Source organism: Thalassophryne amazonica, chromosome 13 (genome assembly GCF_902500255.1).
Source record: "Thalassophryne amazonica chromosome 13, fThaAma1.1, whole genome shotgun sequence".
Classification (NCBI taxonomy): Eukaryota; Metazoa; Chordata; class Actinopteri; order Batrachoidiformes; family Batrachoididae; genus Thalassophryne; species Thalassophryne amazonica.
The window spans coordinates 17,164,995-17,186,379 of record NC_047115.1 but is presented as its reverse complement, the minus strand read 5'-3'; the positions used below and the strand labels follow the sequence as shown (position 1 = coordinate 17,186,379).

The 21,385-nt window shown below is 41.2% G+C and overlaps 2 protein-coding genes and 1 long non-coding RNA gene across 3 annotated transcripts in view; all 3 read right to left on the bottom strand.

Annotated features, from left to right (window-relative positions):
• Positions 1-6,787, bottom strand: part of LOC117522794 (calcineurin subunit B type 1) — a 93,922-nt gene extending 87,135 nt beyond the window's left edge. Inside the window, exon 1 of the mRNA XM_034184187.1 lies at positions 6,499-6,787. Within this exon, the coding sequence (XP_034040078.1) occupies positions 6,499-6,501 (3 nt within the window). The 5' untranslated portion in view covers positions 6,502-6,787. The remainder of the gene's footprint in view (positions 1-6,498) is intronic.
• LOC117522796 lies at positions 2,240-3,384 on the bottom strand. The gene is made up of 2 exons (XR_004564333.1): positions 3,259-3,384; positions 2,240-2,767 (listed from the first exon to the last, which is right to left on the bottom strand). It is a non-coding gene; the product is annotated as an uncharacterized LOC117522796 (long non-coding RNA).
• Positions 6,788-10,119: 3,332 nt separating the features above from the next.
• cnrip1b (cannabinoid receptor interacting protein 1b) lies at positions 10,120-20,900 on the bottom strand. The gene is given in 6 exon segments (XM_034185144.1): positions 10,120-10,284; positions 12,581-12,600; positions 12,603-12,724; positions 17,278-17,408; positions 20,161-20,166; positions 20,862-20,900. Coding segments are annotated over 6 exon segments (483 nt in total).
• Positions 20,901-21,385: the final 485 nt, after the last annotated feature.

Genomic DNA, 21,385 nt, shown 5'->3' with positions numbered 1-21,385 from the left:
ATGGCGACAGAAAAAACAGAGCTGGACTTTACAAGAGCCAACACTCCTCAACGTTTTAAAAGAATTTATAATAAGTGGAAAAGTTTGACGGACGTAGGTTGGCAGCACAGACTTCTTGTGTCCGGAGTCAGTAGGTCAGTAGAGCAAATTAAAAACCGCTGGGAAGCAACAAGCGGCGCAGCTCCAACCAGCTTCACTTATTATGAATTAATGGATAATAATCGGAGGTCGACCCTCTCCAAGGAGCACACTGGAGTAGAAGTCGGTTTTCCACCGGAGGAAAGTTCACCCGAGACACCGGAAAGTCTGGAGGTAAGTCCTGATAAAATCACGCTAACTCAACATTCCTTTTTTCTTTTTTCCCCAAGACGTACTTTGAGCCAAATGTGTGGCTTTAGTTCAAGTTAATGTTGGGGATTCATGTTATCTCATAAGTTTATTCGCAGAGTAAAGTGCATGAACACAGTCTGATCATCGAGTTAACCGACACTCTTTATCCTCGTTCACTTTAGTGCATCGCGTTAATTTCTGTTCTTATATACAATGATGCTGTTGATGATGATGTAAACAGCACGTCGGAGGAGATTGATGACAGCAGCTTAACACAACCTGAAGACCACACAGAGGAGGCTCCAGACAAAAAAGTGAGTTTTTTTTTTTAAAAGAGTAATATGCTGCAAAATAAGACCGCAGTGAGTTACTGAAATTTCCTGTAGAGCTTGTTGAAAAAAATAATGTTCAAGTCACTGCATATTTATTTATTTATTTGGAGTGCTTTATTTTTTAGAAATGGTAATATTACAAACTTCCAGCAGAATATGACAGTTAATATCCTTTAGACAGTTGAGACACAAACATATTTTCATTTCAATTTTGTTTTCCTGTTTTGAGCTTTGTGAAGTCAAAAGAAATGTGGACGAGTTACAACATATTTGAATATAGAAGCAGGATGATTCTTTGGTATGACAGAGATTCACAAAGAGAAAAACATAAACCCTCTTTTTCTTCGCTAACTGAAATTATATTCTTTCTAGCTCGAAAGCCATCATCTGGTGATGCCATGCTCCTGGGTGATCGATCAGCCCAGCAGAGATCTTTCCTGGACAACATGCAACAGCAGTATGAGAGGAATCTGGAAAGAGAAGAGAGGCTTCTTTCCAGGTTTATGGAAGAAAGTACCCGCTCAACTGAAAGCATTATAGGGCAATGGTTTGATGGTCTTCAGGCTCTCCTTTCTCAATCCTACTCATCAGCTCCACATTTACATGAACAAAGTTAGTCTGGGACCTCGCTGAGACAAGCATGTAACAGCCCGAAAATGACCACTCGTCCTAAGTGTTACTTCAAATACAGCTGGATTTTCTAAACTGCAGCAGCTGCAGGTTTTCCAAGGTACTCGGTATGCTCAGAATGACCAGTACATGTTTAGAAGGGCCATAGAAGAGTGTAAAATTTCTCATTTTTATATTTTAAGAAAAAAAACATTAGGTCAAACGACCTACATACAGTCTGGAATCGCCACATATTTAGTATCTTAAACTTTCTGTTGTGGATGTTCCCTGATAATCTTTAAAACATTTAAGACCTCTAGATACTGCTGTTTGCCAAAGACACAAGGTTTGTTTTGTATTTTCCACTTTAAATGCATATTCCATTGATAACAGGACTGAAAACAAAAATTTCATATTTGGAAAATAGGTTCAACACCTTGGAAAATCTCTAGCTGCTGCTGTTTAGAAAATACATCTGTATTTGAAGTAACACTTGGGATGAAAAAGGGTGTGGGCATTTTGGGCTGTTTGTCCTGGATAGAGATTTTGGCACATATCTCAAGTTGTTCATTGGGGTCATATTAGTCCGGAACAGGTGAGTTAATCTCTCCTAAATGATGTGCAAACATCTCACCTTGGTCCTCTACTAAGTCCACTGTTTCATCACCAATCACAGCAAGCCACCTGACCACCCAACCCAAGTTACCACCTGCCACTTCAGCACACGCAGAATAATCAAAATAACAGTGGAAACATTGATTACAGCTTACACAACATGTAGAAACTGAATATAAGAAACTGGCCCTGATGTTTAGTTTCTTCAAATTTTTCCTGATAGTATGTTATTTTGCTCACAAAGAGCTGCCTTTAGGGTTTGGTTTTATGATCTGACATCACAGTAATGCCAGTTGAAGAAGTAATGCCAAGCTCTGATGTAAGTGATTAAACGTTTTTAGCACTATATTTTATTTTTAACCAAATTGTTGTGGTGCTGCCAGGTTATTATTTTATATATGTGTTTGTCAGATTTTTTTTTTTTATGGAGATGACCATTTCGGAGAGGGAAGTGATTGAACATGTACTCCTTCAATGCCATCGTTGTCCTGCTCCCACTGGAATGACTCTGCATCGAGACTTGTGGTCCAGGCTGAGGAAAGATGCCATCAAAGTGACCAGCGTTCTCCAACCAGTTGTTGCTTGCGTTGTTTCTCTCATTTTGACAGAAATTAGGCAGTGCACAGCAGGTTGCTATCACAGCTGGTGTAAAGGTGAAGTGAAAATCTCTTGTCTTCAGTAGCACCCTCCACCTCGACTTCAAAATCCCTAAAGTGTTTTCTACTGTTACAGAGTGAGCTGAGGTTCACATTAACAAATTTCTCCTCTGGGTTCAGATGTGTAGAATTTATGCAGCTTTTCAGCAACAAGTCGAGGAGTGGATCTGCAGGGTCACCAATGATTTGTAGCCGTACGTCTTCGCCCTCAGTGTTTTTCACACCCTAAAACAGAAAATGGTTATGTATTTTAAAATTCTGATGCTTAATGAGTCATATTCTTAAGAATAAATCAGGCGAACAAAGCACAGGGTGTAGCGGATATGACTTTTTTCCCCTCTTAAGTTTGAAAGGTATTTGGCAGTTGTTGAGCTCTCAAAGGTCTGAATGGCACAAAACATTGGAATCTTGGGCTTTTCCAGGCATTTTGCAACTGATGTTGCAAAATCTCAAAGCAAATAACTTGTTTTAGTTGAGTAAAGTAAGTAGGAAATGTAAAAAGGCCTCACACACAAGGTTTGTTTCATTTTTTCATGAAACTGATTTATTGTCATATTTTGCAAAAGTTCATTGTTTAAAATAAGTTTTGTGAGATTTCATAGCGGATTCTACCTAAAAGCCACAGAAAAAAAAGTTAGCAGAAGTCATAAAAGTGGTAGCTGTGACGTTATTGATTGTGGGTCAATGAAAACGACAGACATTCAGAAGTAACCTACCTGCATGTGTCTGTGAGTCCCGTCAGTTATTTGAGGAATATGATGCGTTTCCTCAAAGCTCCATCTGATCTCCAAGGCGTCTTTTTCATTTGGCTCGTAAATCAGCTGTTTAATCCGTCGGTGTTTTCATTACGGCTTTCCGTTATACATCACGTAAAAACACATTCCGTCGTGCTTGTTTCTTTCTGAACAAGTCCTGAAGAAGAAGCATGTTCCTCTGATGCTGCAGTTTAAAAAAAAACGCGCAAAAAAATAACAGTAATCTTGATTACGCCGGCTAACAAATCCACTGTTTATACGGGCGGGCTTCCGGGTACAACTCATTTGCGTATGTCACAAACGGCAGACGTCACAACGCAAAGCATTATGGGATTGCTCTACTGACTGAATCGGATCGTAACCACGGCGCATGTAAACACGCACAGCAAGCGGATCACTTTAGGGCACGTTCATGTAAACAACACAATCTGATCCACCAATCGGATAGAATTCAATCAGATCAGAAATAAAGTGTCCATGTAAACGTAGCTACTGTCACCTGTGTGCTTGCTCAGGGGGAGTTAGTAAGGTTAAACCTTACTCATGTGAATCGCCTTGTGGCAGAATTGTTGAGATTTGGCGCTATACGAATAAAATAAACTGAATTAAGGAAACAGTGCTAACCCCCATCACAGAAACAGATCATTTAAATTAATTAATTAAATAAATAAATAAGTAACAGAATACTGAGGTGATGCAGGCTTTAAGAAAATGCTCTTTTCCTTTCAACGGTAAGGAGATGCAGCTAGCTGCACCCCTATCACCCTTTTGAATGGGGGCGTCTCTCGCCTGTTTTTTCCTCAGGCTGTGTGGGTGTGTCAAGGAGTGCAGACTGGTTCACTGGGTGTGTCGCACTGAAGACTGTTGAAAGCTCTGACTGCCAACTTTAACTGATGCGGACAGCAGAGGGAGTTTTTACACATTGCACTGCGCTCTGACCGCTGGGAAGATAAAAAAATAAAAATAAGCCAATCAGCATGTTGTCAGAGCACTATAAAAATAACAGTTTTTCCACAGAAGACTGTATGTGAGTACAAGAATCAAAGTGCTGCACATGTGCTGAAATGATTATTGACATCCAAATGAATGGATATTTGGCAATATCGTCGACTGACGTTAAAGCCAATAATTCTGGCCTGGTGGGGGTTCTTGTTGGCCTGGCGAGATGCCAGGCCTATGATACTGTAGGTGAAACACTGATATACATTTTCTCACCATATCATCCAACCTTAGCAAAATGTCTAGCAAAAGGACACGTGGGCACAGTAACAAAAGTAATCAGGATCAGACGTAGATATGCTAACGACACCCCTGATCCTCCATTCTCTATTTTACAGATATTTGTCTTGGAAGACCACAGTCTATACCAGTAACAAACTGGCCATTTAAAGATCAAGACTGCCCAAGAATGCAATTTACTGCATGGTTTAATGACACAATGCACCACACTTGCTCCACGTGATGTGTGCAAAGACAACTGCAGCCTGCCCATCGTATAACGTGACGCCACAGACTCAACTAAAATGCAAGTGATGATCAAAGTACGTTAGCCGTATGCCAGCCATGTTGCACCAGGATACCCACTAAGAGACAATGGAACTCCACTTTATAAAAGAAACGTGGTTTCCGCCCACTTTAACACCAACTCTTACTCAAATAATTGCTCCAACAAACAAAACCTCAACGATGATCTGGGTCTGAATACAGCATAGCCAGAGACTCATGTGACACTGACCATGGGCAAAAAAACAAACAAAAAAAAAAAACAATTTGTAACATCATGAAAAAAACTGCCAATGTTACAAGAACACCACAGCACAATGGCTCAATATCCCGACTCATTACGGACACCCTCCCAGACCGTTTAAGGGTTTCCAAGGTATAAACAAGGTTTCAAACTACAGGCTTTAGAGATGAATATGTTTGTGCATTTGTTTTTCTTTTAACTCCCAAGTCTGAATGCCATTTCTGGGAGCACTTCTGGGATCGGAACAAGGCTGTAAACCAGTCTCCAATGCCTAGCAACCTGGCAAATTATTTTAAGTTCAATAGTTTTGGGTTAGTATTAGAATAAGGGTCTGGGTTAAGGTAGCCTTGGGTACTGCTGGAATGACTGGGTCAAACAAGAGGCTACTTACTTATGGAGACTAAGATGAGAAGTATCACTTGCATTATGAGGGAGCATTGCTTTGACATTTTGGCTGTGTGGCACATTTCTTTGCGCTTGATCCGGCACACAGGTGCCTGAGAGTTAAAGGTCCCAGTGGCTGGAGAAGGCCAAGGGGATGCCTACGCATCACCTGGCTATGACAGATAGATGGCTATTTTTGAGAAGGGGTGTTTCTACCCAAGCGCTCATGACATCTGAAGGCCTTTTGTGGGGATGAGGGTGCCATCACCCCAAGAGGGTACAACACTCAGCTCCAAAAATACACACCCCTTCTCCAGCAATTTTTGGTTTGCACATGCACTACACTAGTCAAGGTGAGCAATTCCCCTCCCACAAAGAGGGGATGGGGTTTGGATCTGGACCTGGAAGCTGCTTCCCAGTCAGGTCAGGTCTACTCCGATTGGTCACATCATGGATGTCTAACGGTTACTAGGCAACTCACCTTATTATATGGTCCACTGACCACATAGTTGTGACAGCAGGAGCTGAGAACCTTCACAAATGGATACAAATGTAGCTTTGGCCTCTTTCACAGAGCAAACATCAACACAGGGAGAATAAATAAATAAGTAAATAAGATCACCACCACCACCACCAATTTAAATGAATATAATTTTCTTGGTTAGTCTGGCACAGGCCGAGACATAACACGAGCACGCTATATTTTGCTTCCTGGTGTGTAAAAGAAATATGCCAAAATTAGTTCCAGGCCTGTGTGCACACACACGCGTGCTCGCGCATACACACACATACCCCCCCACACACCCCCAAAAAACAAAACAAAACAAAACCAAACCTTAATTTGCACAGGCCTCGCTGCTAATAGGAGTGCGGGAGAATACATATGTGGCCCACAGGCTTCAGGCTGCTGTCAGCTCCAGGCTGCTGCACACGGGGAGCCGGAGAGGAGGCGCACAAAAGCGTTTCCGCCTCCCCGCGCACTCGCGCCGTGTGCTCGACGCCACTTTAGCGCTCAGGCCTGCCCGCTGCCGTGTGCACCAGGCAGCGGGGCGACAAAACGCGAGTCTTACCATCGTGCAGGTCGGATGATGAAATCCAGGCGGTGAGAAAGGAGAGGAGGAACGACGGGGGAGGGAGTCTGTAGGCCGCCGAGCTCAGGAGCAGAACGAACAGGGGTTAGCTTGTTTGTTTGGTTTGTATCGCTGCTCTCCGACGCTCCGTCCGGTCTTTCCGCCCAGCTTCAGGCTCTATCTCTCCTTTAGCGAGGAGGCTTTCACCGCAGTGGCACAGGGAGGGAGACCCGCTGGGAGGGGACAGTAAAGCGGAGGAGGAGGAAGCTCGATTTGACAAGCAGGCGGTGGCGAGGGGGAGGTGCAGTACTGTACATCCGGGAACTCGCTCCGCTATTATTTATTTATATTTTTTCCTCAACCGGGCTTTTTTGTACGCGTGCGCCTCCCACTGGCGGGATCGTTGAAGTGAAAAAGTGGCCAGATTGAATAATTTATTTCATTTCTCCACGTTTAAATTTGTGGAAACTGAAAATAATAGAATACCGCTGAAACAATACAAACACAGCCGAAGTTATGAGCCTGGTAATTAAAAAAAGGAGAATTTTATTTTTTTCACTTAATACTTTTAACATTCACTTCCATAATGAGAAGCTAACTTGTTTCAAATGATGTCCAATAATGAAGTCCACAATTATAGTTAATAACAATATTTTAGCTCAAAGCTTAAAAAAGTTATTAAAAAAAATTGTCAAGAGTGTAACATTTAAAAAGCTTATGGCATTACAATCCTGATATATTTAAAATATCACATCTGAATATCTGAAGATTAATATAATTATATGTTATAGTTATATAATTATAATAATTTATGATTATAAAAATAATTATAATTTTTCTTGTTTAATAGCAGACCTCACCACAACTCCTGAAAGAAGGTAGAAAGCATCGGTTGTGCATGAATAATAATCATGATTGTAAATTGTGTTACACTCCTGACAATTTTGTTCACTTTTTTGTAATAACTTTTTAAAAAGCATCCAGATAAAGTACTGTTATTTATCATAATTCTAGACCTCATTGTTGGACATAATTTGAAACAAGTTAATTTTGCTTTATGTAAGGCACTGCTAAAATATAAAGGTAAAAATAAAATTAGTAATTTTATTTTAAAAATTACCCAGATAATAAAAAGGTGAAAATTTTATTTTCTAAGTCGTTGTATGACATAGTGAAAATGTGACTTTCTAAATCCTAATTATGAAATTCAAAATTTAAAATTATAAATCAACTTAATCTCAAAATTTAAAATGCCCAGTCACAGTTATGGATAGAGTTGAAAATCTGACTTTCAAAATCAGAACTAGTAGATATAAAAAGGCAAAAATTCTTAAATCAAGACTTGCTCTCTTGATTATAACTTAGAAAGTCAAAATACTAACTTTTTATCTTAGGAAATCATCATTTCCATTTATTATGACTTACAAACCTCAAACAAAGTTATGATCTGTAAAGTAAAATTTTGAGTTTTTCATCTTGTAATGTTTTACAAAATTGTAATTTCAATTTAGTATCTCATAGTTGACTTAAAGTCAAAGATTTACTTAATATTTTGTAATTATGACCCAGAAAGTCATAATTTCATTGTATATCAGGAATATGACTTCAAACTTAAAATTGTGACTTTAGTGTCTCATAATTGTGACACAGAAGAAAGTAGTCATTTTGACTTAGTAACTAATAATTATGACTTTAGAAATCATAAATTTAGTTTCATATTTTGGCCCTGTGATAGACTCGCAGCCTGTCCAGGGTGAATTCTGCCTCGTGCCCTTTGACCACTGGGATAAGCAACCTTAATTTGAATATGGTTTAGAAAGGTAAAGTTTTGACTGAATAACTGACTTAATAATTCATTACTCTGAGCTACAAAAACCTAAATATAAATTTCATAATTATGACCTAATTTTTGTTTATTTAACATGATAGTTATGACTCAAAATAACAATTTGTACTTACAAACATATTTATGACTTGGAAATAAATACCACAAAAAACAGAGCATTAAAATTCCAAAATATACAAAAACACATAAGACCAGACACACACAGCTTAAATTGTATTAAAAGCCAAAGCATAAAAATGGGTCTTAAGAACATATTTAAAAGACTCTAGAGATGGAGCAGCTCTGATGTGCAAAGGCAAACTGTTCCAAAGTTTAGGCGCAGCCACCGACAAATCCCGATCACCTCGAGTTTTTAATCGAGACCTGGGCACATTTAATAAAAGCTGGCATTCTGACCTATGACAAGTGTCTTATGACAAACTGTTGCTGAACTTTCACATATTTCTCTGTTCCACTCCACTAAGAACTGTGTAACTGATGTCACAAGACACAAGTTACACTCAGCACAGTTTCTGAAATCATACTGGATATGTAGACAGATGTGTGTCTTTCCAAATCATGTCCAACCAACTGAATTTACCCCAGGTGGACTACAGTTAAACTGTAGAAACATCTCAAGGATGATCAGTGCTCAACTTTGAGATTCATGGCAAAGATTGTGAATACTTATGTACATGTAATTTCTTAGGTTTATTTTTTTATGTTTAATAAATTTGCAAAAATCTAAAAAAAAAAACAAACTTTTTTTCACATTGTTATTATGGACTATTGTATATAGAATTTTAAGGAGGAAAAAATGAATTTCATCCATTTTGGAATTAGGCTGTGACATAACAAAAAGTGGAATAAGTGAAGCACTGTGAATACTTTCTGGATGCACTGTAGATATAGAAGCCTGTAACTCCTTCAGCATTGTCATGTCTTAGTGTCTTCCCTAGTTGTCATTTTGAGAAGTGCCTACTTCAGGGAGATTACCCATACATTACCAAACTGTCTGTATTTCATAATGGGTTCAAGATATATTCAGTGACTTGGAAATGTTAATGTATCCATCTCCTGACTTCTGTATGTAAAACTAGCTGCTAAAATAATTTGTATTCACAATAATCGTTATATTTATTTTGTCCAATTGCATACTTATGTGCTCTGAAAATGGAGGGACTGTGTATAAATATGGTTGCAATTCCTCAATGGTTCATGCAATAGTTTTGTGTAACCTCTTGAATTAACAGTAAAAGGCTACACTATAATCACATCTTTATTGTTTAATGTGAACTCCATTCAGGTGATGTACAGAAACAAAACTACAAAAATTGTGTCATTGTCAAAAATACTTATGTACATGGCTATACGGTCTACGATTCCCCCTGGATGGGATGCCTGTCCATCACAGGTTAGTTTTCCAGCCAAGGCCGGTGCCCATTTACATTTGGGTGGACTCTGCACAATATAAAGTGTCTTATTCAAGGTAGACAGGTTGCATGACACTGAACTGAACCTAGCTCCCAACTCGTATCCCACTAAGCAACCTGGTCTAAAGAATCAAGCCAAAGTAAAAGCATGTTTTTACAACCTGAGAAAATCATTCTGGAGCTTCTTGTAATTAAGATGAAGTGAGAATTTAAATAGCTACACTAAAGTCAAAGAAAAGCAGAACAACAAATACACTTTTTTGGGTAACATTTAGTATGAAAGATTTGCCTTAACTTCACCATGGTCCATAGCAATACCGCATTTTTGATTTTTTTTTTTTTTTTTTTTTTTTTGGCTCATCATCAGACAAATGTCTCCTTGTTGACCCACATCAGCATGTGTGTGTCGTTGGGTTTGCACTCGTACTCAATGCTGGAGAAGCTGTTGCCCCACTGGCAGTGGTCCCGCTTGTTGTAGTTATAGTACTTAACCTGCCACACAGTTTCAAACAGGCCTGCCTCTGTGAACTAAAGAAGAAGCATGTATGAGTCCACAAAGTGACCTTATTTCATGAAAACATTCTAAAACAGAGATGGATGTGAGATCATGCATCTGAACAGATGTGTATAGTAAGATACAAATATGTACAACATAATACATATAGATAGATATTTACACAGTTCGCATGCATGTAGAACTAAAAGCTATTTGGAGTTGGACCCAGCAAACTTCACAAAATATTCTTAGTTTGTTTACACATATTTCAAATTTATTGGAAGAAATCATACGATGTGAAACTGTGAACTGTGTATTATTTTTTTGTAAACAAACACTTTTTGAGCATAATACATCTGTTAGGTACCTTTTCTCAATCCTCAGTTCATACAGACAGCAATTACAGTGTTACAGAACGCAACCAGAAACTTTATATTTTTTGTTCCAGAACAGAACCGTTTATATAAAATAACAGTAACTGGTTAATAACGCAATTTTTTTTTCATTCTTGAAATGATTTACAATGACCAGGTGAGGACATCATGTCAGGATTTCCGTCAGAGCCTGGTTTTAACTTGTTTTACCAGTGTCATGTGTTAGTTTCTCCACTAGATGGTGCCCTTAGTTTTGGTTCACACCTGGATCAGATGAGTGATTGATTATTGATAGACTATTTAAACACTGACTTTCTTTTCATATATGGCCAGATACTTGTGTGCCATGTTTGTCTGTTGTCTTGCTTGCCTTGTTTTGCCTCGCCAGCTTCCAGAGCCACCTTCGATGATCCAGGCAGTCTCCAAGAAGATCAAACCAGAATGCTGCCCTGTGACCTTGACTGTGTCTTCCAGCTGTGCGCTTAAGACGCTGAAGCGTCCCGCAGCAAAAGCTCAGGTAACCTGCCCTCCCCTCTAATTCCCGTATTAGACCGAACTGTCTTTTCCTGATGTTCCAGACGATTCCGGTAGGGCTCCCAAGTGGACCTGGATCCTGGCTCTGACTACCTGCACAGCAACGTCACTTTGGAACTCCTCAGCTCTTGACGCAGAGTGTGTCTCTACTACACGCCAGTTAAGTTCCTCCTTGTCTCAGTGAGATCCCATTCTCACTTGTACCTGTTTGTGACTGTGCTATGATAAAGAACTCTTCCAACAACTCTTCTAAGAACTGCATAAATTCTGATATCAAACAACTGAGAACCCAGCTGTATCAAGTCCTGCTTAATTCTGCATTACAATACGAAGCACTTGACCTCTGACCTTTGGATACAACTTATGAACTATGAACAATTCCTGAACAGTGAACTTTATGTCTTAAGAAGAGAACTTTATTTCCTGACCTCTGAAACAACCTGTGTTAAACCTTTTATGAACTGTGATTGTTTTGAGGCTCCAGCATTACGAGTGCATTCACTCACCCTGTGTGCCGATATTCTCCATAGTTCCTGGTCTCAGAGGCAAGCATTCCACCTGGTCCTGAACCCTGAACCCTGAGTTGACATTATCCTTCAAGACTGGCTTGGGATCCTGCAGCTCCCTCATTTCACCAACAGGAGGCGGGCCATCTCTCCACACTGCAGGCATCCCAGCACAGCACCTTTATTTATTATAAATAAATATTTTTTCCTTTGTACTCTTCTCCGTGTCCAGCTCCCTGCATTTGGGTCCATTGCCTGCAACAGTTTGGTTCCATCCGAACCTCTAACCATAATACATCAAACTCCATAAATGCTCCACACCCAAACAGTTGGTGGCGGTAATGCACCGGTGGTAATGCATACAAAGCCATGTAAACAGTGGCTAGCGAGGATGTGGATGGCGCCGATTGAGCGAGTTCACGAGCGATTATTATGATGACACATTCTCTCAAGTGGAGAGGGTTATCTAGCACCTGTGATGGACTTCTGCTGTGTACCGATATTGTCTTGTTGATCATACTTCATGTGGTGTGTTTACATTGTGCCCTAAACCGGAACTCTGCTGAAACCAACCTGTCGCATGAGTCACGGACCACAAGACGATGCGAGATTCACACCTGTGAGATACCGATTGAGAATCTACTAGAAATGCATGTGGCTCATTTTTGACCCACTTATGGAAGCTTAGGGCAGTCATACAAATATTTGAATATTTCTTAAAATGTACAAAAAGATAACTTTAAAAATTTTAATGGAATGGTTTCAAAAACATGTTTTTTGAGGAATAGCTGGAATGTGAAATGATAAGACCTTTTCATTACAAAGATATTGCAAGAAAATGACTTCAATGGATCATTTCATTCAGAACAATATTGATTCAATCTACTGAACTTCTGTGTGCCCTCCAGCCATACCTGTATGCTGGCCTGAACCGACGCCTCTCCCCACTCTTGGTGTGTACCACACCCTCTGTGTCATACTGACCCCTATAGACCACTGACTGTGCATCTTTAGACTGTTGCTCCAAAGGTAATGTCACTCCACCCACAGCCATTGACCTGGACACACAAACACAACTGAGTCAACAAGATTTGTTCCTCTTATGATACTTTCCAGATCTGGACTCAGACTTCGCTTTTGTCTTTTTTTTTTTTTCAAGAAATCTAACAGCCATGTGTTCTGCACACATTTGCCTCTGACTGTCACAGTGTTAATTAAAGAGTGTTAGTTAAGCCCTCTCAGAACTTCTGCCAGATGTAGGTCTGTAGACCATCCGGATGATTAGTATTTCTTACACGGTGAGGGAACATCAGCTGTTTAATCACATGGCATGTTTCTCTCAGCCTAATCTAACATACGGGAGTGTTGAGGACACACACAGCTGGAGAAGTCCAGGGAGGAATTCCCTTGTGTCACTTTGCTCCTGCAGGTAAATGGTTACTTTTGAGAGCTAAGGATGGACAGTTATCCACTTAAGTGGTTGCCATCCAGGACCCAAGGTGGCCCAAAAGTGTGGTGGGTGTGACAGCACGTGGCGTCACTGCATACACTGTAAAACAAAACAAAAAAAACAAACAAAAAAAAAAAACTGGCAGCAGTGGTTGTCATAATAATTCTGTACAAATAAATAGATACAGTAAAAACTATGTAAATACCTTTACAAAACAACCTGTAAATATTATGGTATAAAGCTGTTGTCATTTAAAGAAAACAAAACCAAAAATAATTACATTTTAACCCCCCCCCCCCAAAAAAAAATCGAACAGCATTTTTTCAGTTAAATTAACATTATCATGCTGTTTTAAATATTTCTGTAGATTTTAAATGCAGTTGTTACTTATTGTACATGGAATCCCATTGAATCCCACATCAAACCCACCACACGAGGATTGGTGTGGGATCCACATGTTAATCTGTTTTTTCTAACAACTCTAGCTGTCATTACAGTCACCCTCATCAGGTCAGCTCTGAGAATACACTGCAAAAAAAGTCTGTGAAATTAACAGGTAAATCCTGTGAACTCACAACATAAAAAACTGTAAAAACAAAACACTGGAGTTGTGTTTAATTTACAGCAACAATGTCTAAAATGTGGAGCGAAACTAAACTGTGAATTTAATAGTACAAATATGTTAAAATAGTCATATATCATCGTAGAATTTACAAATGACTGCCGTTTAAACACAGACAAACCGTAATACCAAAAACTGTACAATACAGTTAGATTTTACATATAAGAATTTTCACAAATACAGTAAAATACTGCTAATTAAGGGTTTAAAAAAGAGGTGATGTGTCTGTTTAAACTACATTTTGAGGATATTTAAACATAAGGTGACTCTTTTTTTTTTACAGAATTCCCCTGGCAACCACAGCTGCCAGAATTTTTCCGTAAGAACAATTACTTATTTATTATTTATTTTTTCACAGTGTGGTGTGTTTTTTTTTTGTTTGTTTGGTTTTTTTTTTTGCATAATTTGAAGAAAAAAAATCTGGCCTGGAAGCCTGCCAGGTCTGTGCAGTTATAGAGGAAACATAGACTACGTTTACATGCACCCAATAACCCTTTCATAACCGGAATATTAGCAATAGTCCGGTTGCGCACGGCCATGTAAACACCCGCAAAAACCTGAATATGCTCATATTCGGGTTTTTAAAAACCTGAATATGACCGCTGGGTTACTCCTTTTCTAACCCGAATATCAGGTCATATAAACGCGCATCGGAATATCCCCATAGAAAGGAACATTATTTTGTGTTCTGCGCATGTCCTGTCCGCAAGGAATCTTGGTCTTTTGAGTACGGCAACTACTTGTATGCGGCGCACGCAACCCACCGGACACCACAGAAGCAGATGTAAACAAATATGGCGAAATCCAGACGGGGCAGCACAGCACCACACTTTTGGAGCGAGGAGGAAACCGAGTACTTCATTAGTATCATGAAATACATGAATATAATGTCTTTTATTGACAGTAGAAAGAGGAAGAAGAAACAGAAATGATGCATATTTGCGTCATGACATTCTCCGTGCGTCTGGATGTTGTCCATGCGTCACTGTTTAGATGGGGATATTCCAAATGATACCAGTGACCATGTATACAGGACTAACTCTGTCTGCTTAAGCATGTAAATGGGTTATTCCTAATGATTCAGAAACCAGAATATTGACCCTATCCCGAATATTAACGGCATGTAAACGTAGTCACTGTTATGTTGTTGAAAGGCTGAAATGCTGTTATGGGCAGCACAATGGCTTAGTGGTTAGTGTTGCCTCACAGCAAGAAGGTCATGGATTCCCCACCTGTGGCCTTTCTGTGTGGAGTTTGCATGGGTTTCCACCAGGTACTCTGGTTTCCTCCCACATTTAAAGACTTGCAGGTTAGGTGAATTGGAAACTTTATAATTGTCTAGGTCTCTTTTGCAAAAGAGATCTCGATTTAACCTGGTTAAATAACGGTTAAATAGCGGTTAAATAAAATAAAATATTATCCCAGGTGGTTGTTTTTTGGTTTGCGTGTCAGTCAAGATTGCAGAGAAGGTTTTCAGGAGCTCTGCATGTCATTCTATGGAAAAATCAGTCTTATTCAGAGCAAGAACCAAATTTATTTTAGGATTGAACCGGATCCTTTTTTTTTTTTTTTCCACAGGGCTCCACATTTTCAGCATTTTCCCAAAATGTAATGCACTGTTTAAACCTCTCAGGTCTGCACATCCCATGAAAGCAATGAACATATTAAACTTTTTTGCACATTTGGATAAGGATGTGGATTTGTTACACCTAAATATATATTGTGATAAGTGTGATGTGAATGAAGTTGCTGTATTATAGTAAGAAACAGAGCTGTTACTGTGCAATAACACTATATTAACTGTTTGTCATTTGTTTGAGTCATTGCTTTACAGATAACGTCAGTAGGTCAGCATCTGTGTTTTTGTGACCATGCTGTGCATCATTCACTTGATTACATTTCTTGCGCGTCGTGACACGTGTCGCCTATTTTTCCATGCAAGATTACTCTTTCAGGCTTAAATTTTAAATAGACAAAAACTAATCTTTATTTATAGACAGAATTAGGCTACCAACAATACAGTCACACATGCAAATGTGGAGATCTGCTTCTGTCACACAAAGCTCATGTAGTCGATTGGCCTTCATGCTGCCTTCAGGTGCAGCTGGTAAAAGGCTGCTTCTACACTTGAAAATGTAAAATAAGGTTGTTGTGGGTTCTTTATTCTGAAGTAATAAGACTGAAAAATGCAAGAACAGCAAGAATATAAGTTTTGTGATAGTAAGTGGTTATCGTTAGCTGCATGGTACTTTTAAAGGTAAAGTGAATTAAGACAGCTGCAACTAAAACAAGCCCATCACGCTTTTTTCGTGCTCCCGTCACAAAATGAGCCACATTTTTAAAAATGATTTTGCTATTTCTAACCCCTAACTATAACCATAACCTAACCCTCCTCCATTGGGTTGACTAAAACCTATATATGTCTCCCTCAGCCCCAACCAGTCCCTGCAGAAGACTGCTGGGACTGGTTTCTTTTTTTTCCACCTCCTCGTGTCCTCTGTATCTTGAGAATCATGAAAAAAAAAAAAAAAAACGTGATTGCATTTACAACAACGTCTGTCCAATGTTTCCCATTAGAGGTGGGCGATACCGGGATTTTTGGTATTGATCCGATACCAAGTAAATACAGGCCCAGTATCACCGATATCGATACCGATACTTTTTCATATTTAAGCTTCAGAGATCCAAAGGATCCAAAAGACCTAGGATAGAATTTCACAAAACATTGTACGTGACAACAAAATACTTTATTATCACAATCAACATTTAAAAAAAAAAAAAAAAAAAAAAAAAAAAATATATATATATATATATATCACAACACAACTTAAAATCTCCTGAGGTATGGGCTGACAAACTAGAATACAAGGGTGTGCTTCTCCGTGTTGTGTGACACTGCACAGTGCTGCTCTTACAGACAGAGAGTAGACTTTGATTAATTTGCGTGCACAGCAGTCAGTGCGTGCAGAAGAGAAAAAAGCTTGAGTATCGATTTTTTTACACAAAGATCGTTCAATATAAATACCAGTGTTGGTATCGATATTATTGATATTAGGATCGATCCGCCCACCTCTATTTCCCATATTTTCCACAATCCGTGAACGCCACATTAAATCCGCACGCACGCAGTCACAGTTGCGGTCGCGCGCCAGGAAATCCTCATTTTCGCTTCTTTCAATTAATTAACCAATTTGATTTGGTGCTTTCTGGGAAATGTCCAAAAAAATCTGCATCGCAAAGGTTGCATTCTGCAGCAGGCTGCAAAGATGATTTTGCCAAAATAATATCAAAGAAAACTCAATATTTGATCATTTGTGGATCCACGAAAATGTAATACCCGCCACAATTCCACTTGATGCACGGTATCTTTATTTTTGTTTTAAAGGAATCATGTCATTAGTTCTTTTGGACTCTCATGAGTAAAATCCACACACCAAACACTCCTCTAATAAAACGAAATGTGTGTTGGCGGCGTTTCAATGTGTGATTTTATTCCAATTATTATGCATGTCAAATAAAAAAATTAATTTGATACCTACGTGGCCTCAACCGCTCCAGGTTTAACGACCACTTCGATTTTGTATTTGGATCCGGTCAGCAGTTTAATGGTCCGGGTCTGCTCGAACCGGGATCCGTCGGACTTTAAGTACACAGCGCTGTTTGGAAGCATCTTCAAGGAAATTGTTGTGTGTTGGGGGGGGTGTGGCTGGACATTTTGGTGTTCTTTTCTTTTCTTTGCTCTCCAGGTGGTATGAAAACTGATTTGTCTGTGGAGAAGGTGCTGGCTGAAGAATCCTTCACCCTCATCAACATTATGTGCAGCACCTGTGGATGGTGCTCACATGCAATCTTAATGACTTTCAGCTGAAGCAGATAATTAGATGGCGTTCTGCATTTAAGTCATGTGTGATTCAAGCAGAATTGCCGGGAACTTGACCTTGTGATGTTCATTTGTGAGACGCTGAGGACCGCGCCTGGGTTTGACACATCGTGCCTGTGAAGCAGGAAGGGTGAGGGACACATGCTGTCAGCACACATCAGAGGTGATTAATTGTTTGACTACTTGTTGATAGTAACTTGGTATTTTGTTACGCAGTATATTTGAATTGTGATGAGAATTGTGCAGCTCGCTTCTCACTGCTGTGGCGTCCGCACGCCACAGCAGTGAGAAGCTTCCTTCTCTTCTGATGGGAGCCGTGTTTCATATGTGACAAATTTGCTCCGAGGTGACGCCTTAGCTTGGGTCACAGCGTTGTGGAGTAACAACTCGCCATTGTTAGGATCCTTTAAGGATTTCTCCCGGGAGTTCCGACTGGTTTTTGACCATTCGGTGAAAACGAATACCGTTGCCCAACGGTTGCTGAATCTCAGGCAGGGGAGGGGGAGTGCGGCGGAGTATTCCATGGACTTCCGGATTTTTTCTGCTCAGTCAGGTTGGAACGCCGCAGCTTTACGAGGAGTGTTTGTAGATGGGTTAAATGAGTCATTAAAAGACGAGCTGGCAGTCCGTGACGAGCCAAACGATTTAGATGAGCTAATATCGTTGGTGATTCGTCTAGATGATCGGATGAAGGAGCGTGGACGCGAGAGAGGGCGGCCATCAGAGCGGGTTTTTTTGTCTCGGGGCTTTCCCCGACACAGATCTGGGCCGCCTCTTCTTCGCCCCACTGAGGCTCCTCCGACGGGACCTCTGGCTCCTCTTGCAGATGAGCCCATGCAGCTCGGACGAGCAGAGACCACTGTATTGCCCCGACATATAAGCGTCAAGAAAAATAATGGTGACATATCTCCAGGTGTTCTGGGACAGGCGAAATAACACACACACACACACACAAAAAAAAAAAAAAAAAAAAAAAAAACTTGTAGGGGTTAATGTTTTGTTTCTTTGAATAGGGGTTATAATTTGTTTGGGGAGTCAGAGGCGTGTCTGGTGGAGTGAACGTTAGGCGGTTAGAAGCCTGTCTGGGCTCACTTGATCGTTATTTTTTATGTGTATTTAGGTATTTTTGTTTGGGGTTTGGGGTCGTTTTGTTTTGTTGTTTTTTATTTCCCTACATCCCTAACCCCAACCTCACTTGCCCCAAGACCGTTCGTCTTGTGGGTTGTGGGGTGGTGCAGGTTGGTCACGCTGAGCGTTCTCAGAAGACCTCTGCACCTAGGGGGGGGTTGTTAGGGGCGTTTTTCTTGGTTTGGTTAGGGCCCGGTTCCACTCCAGCCTCGGTGAGCCTTTGTACCGTTCGTCATTGGTGTTGCCGGGGTGTGGTGCAGCGGGAACATACCTCAGTCGGAGGGGTGGGCCGATCTGTTGCCGTTCGCCATTTCGATAGTTCCTCCCCTCCCGAGAGGCTGGGGTATGGTTGAGTTGGGGCACCGGGCGTATTTCCGGTTTTCTGCTGTGCCTTGGGGTTGGGGCTGGGTTAGTTTTTCCTGTTCCCTTCCCCGGCTTAATGTTTTGAGCCGTTCGCCAAAATTGAGCCGCCGAGGGGCTCTGGGAGGGACCTGGGGTCTTTCGGGGTGCCGGGGAAGGTAACAGGGTTTAACGGTTGTTTTATTTGCCCCCGGGGTTGTTTAAGGTAGTCCTTTGGGGCTTGGACTTTGATTTTGTTTTTTTTCCTTCCGGGTTCCACCTCCAGGGTTGATGGGACGGTCCTCTGGGGGGGAATTGGCTTGTGGGCCGACTAGCCAGGTGTGGCCGGGTCTGGGGTTCCGGGGTTGTGGGGAGGGTGCCTCCTGGGGTTTGATGGTACGGTCCTCTGGGGGGCGCCGTTTGCTCCATGTATACCTGGGGACCTTTGTGGGATTCCGGTTCTGGCTATTCCTCCTGGAACCGGCGGTAAAGGCCTCCTGGGGGGGGGGGGGGGGGGGGGTTGGGCTCTGCAGGTCGTTCTGGGGGGTTGTTTGTTATTTTTCTTTTATGCATTTATGTTTGTATTGTGTTTGTGGGGCTGTGTTGGGTTTTTGCGTTTGGGAGTTTTTCTTTCCTTCCCGGGGTTGGATGGGACGGTCCCCTGGGGAGGTTTTGGGTGGGTTTTATGTTTTTTCTTGTGTGTTGGATTGTACTGGGGACTGTTTTGGGGTTTTTGTTGATGCCAGCCGGCCTTCCAGCTGCGGTGCCCTGTCCTGCTGTCTGTGGTGGACCTTGGGGGCGTTGTGCTGTCTGCTTCCTGACGAGGACCCCGGAGGGAGGTGCTGTTCTCGGGCCTGGTCTGTTCGGTCGCCGGGAGGTTTCCCGTTAAAGGGGGGGTACTGTTGTGTGTTGGGGGGGTGTGGCTGGACATTTTGGTGTTCTTTTCTTTTCTTTGCTCTCCAGGTGGTATGAAAACTGATTTGTCTGTGGAGAAGGTGCTGGCTGAAGAATCCTTCACCCTCATCAACATTATGTGCAGCACCTGTGGATGGTGCTCACATGCAACCTTAAAGACTTTCAGCTGAAGCAGATAATTAGATGGCGTTCTGCATTTAAGCCATGTGTGATTCAAGCAGAATTGCCGGGAACTCGACCTTGTGATGTTCGTTTGTGAGACGCTGAGGACCGCGCCTGGGTTTGACACATCGTGCCTCTGAAGGAAGAAGGGTGAGGGACACATGCTGTCAGCACACATCAGAGGTGATTAATTATTTGACTAATTGTTGATAGTAACTTGGTATTTTGTTACGCAGTATATTTGAATTGTGATGAGAATTGTGCAGCTCGCTTCTCACTGCCGTGGCATGCGGACCGGTGATCCTCCACCTGTTGTGAGAAGCTGCTCATTTGCATAAAGCTCAAAATACAGACCTGAATGTGTTGCTGATGGTGTGTGTCTTTTGAAGGATATTGGTTGTAACTGCTGACTTACCTCACCTCTTCTATCCTTCGCAGAGAGTCGGTTTGTCGTGTCCACCTGGGGGGTGTTTGGCGGTAACAGTGAGTCCAGAAGCGCCGGGCTTCGATCCTTTTGGGCACTGGAGAGCGTGCCAGCCTTCACTCCACCAGAATGACGCTGTTTTAGTTTCTACACTTTATTATGCACCAGAGGGTGAAAGAATAAATTGTTTTTGTTATTGGAACCGCTTTCTGGTTATTTTAGCGCTGGGTTCCGTCGGACGCAGGTCCGCTCCTCAACCCGCGTCGACACATAACAGAAATCCCAATTTTGACTGTCTGAGGGATCCGAGCCATCTTCTCAAATTTCCAGGATTGGCTGGACCGACGCCGGAGGTGGGCGACAAGATGTGGATCAGAACAACCGGATAGTAGAGGAGATCCGTGCGGAGGAACCCATCGGAGAGCGCACAGGACCGACGAGTTGCTGCGCTCCGTGATCCACCTGAACGCACCAAAGGCGGCAGGCCCGATAATAACAGCCCCTCCCTTCTCTGTCTCAACTTTTCAATTTCAGTGGAGCTTTATTGACATGGGAAACAGAGCAAAAAATAAAATTAAAATTAAGAAGATGTACATACAGTTAAAAATATTCTGCAGAAAATAAATGTGTAGACAGGGGATGTGAGATTGAAATAATAGTAAAACTTGTGCTTTCGGTGTAAAAATATACTATCCTATAGACTGTGTCATCTAATATATATACAGCTGACCGTGTGTGTGTGTGTGTGTGTGTGTGTGTGTGTGTGTTCTCTATGCAAAGCCACAGTAATTAAGCAATC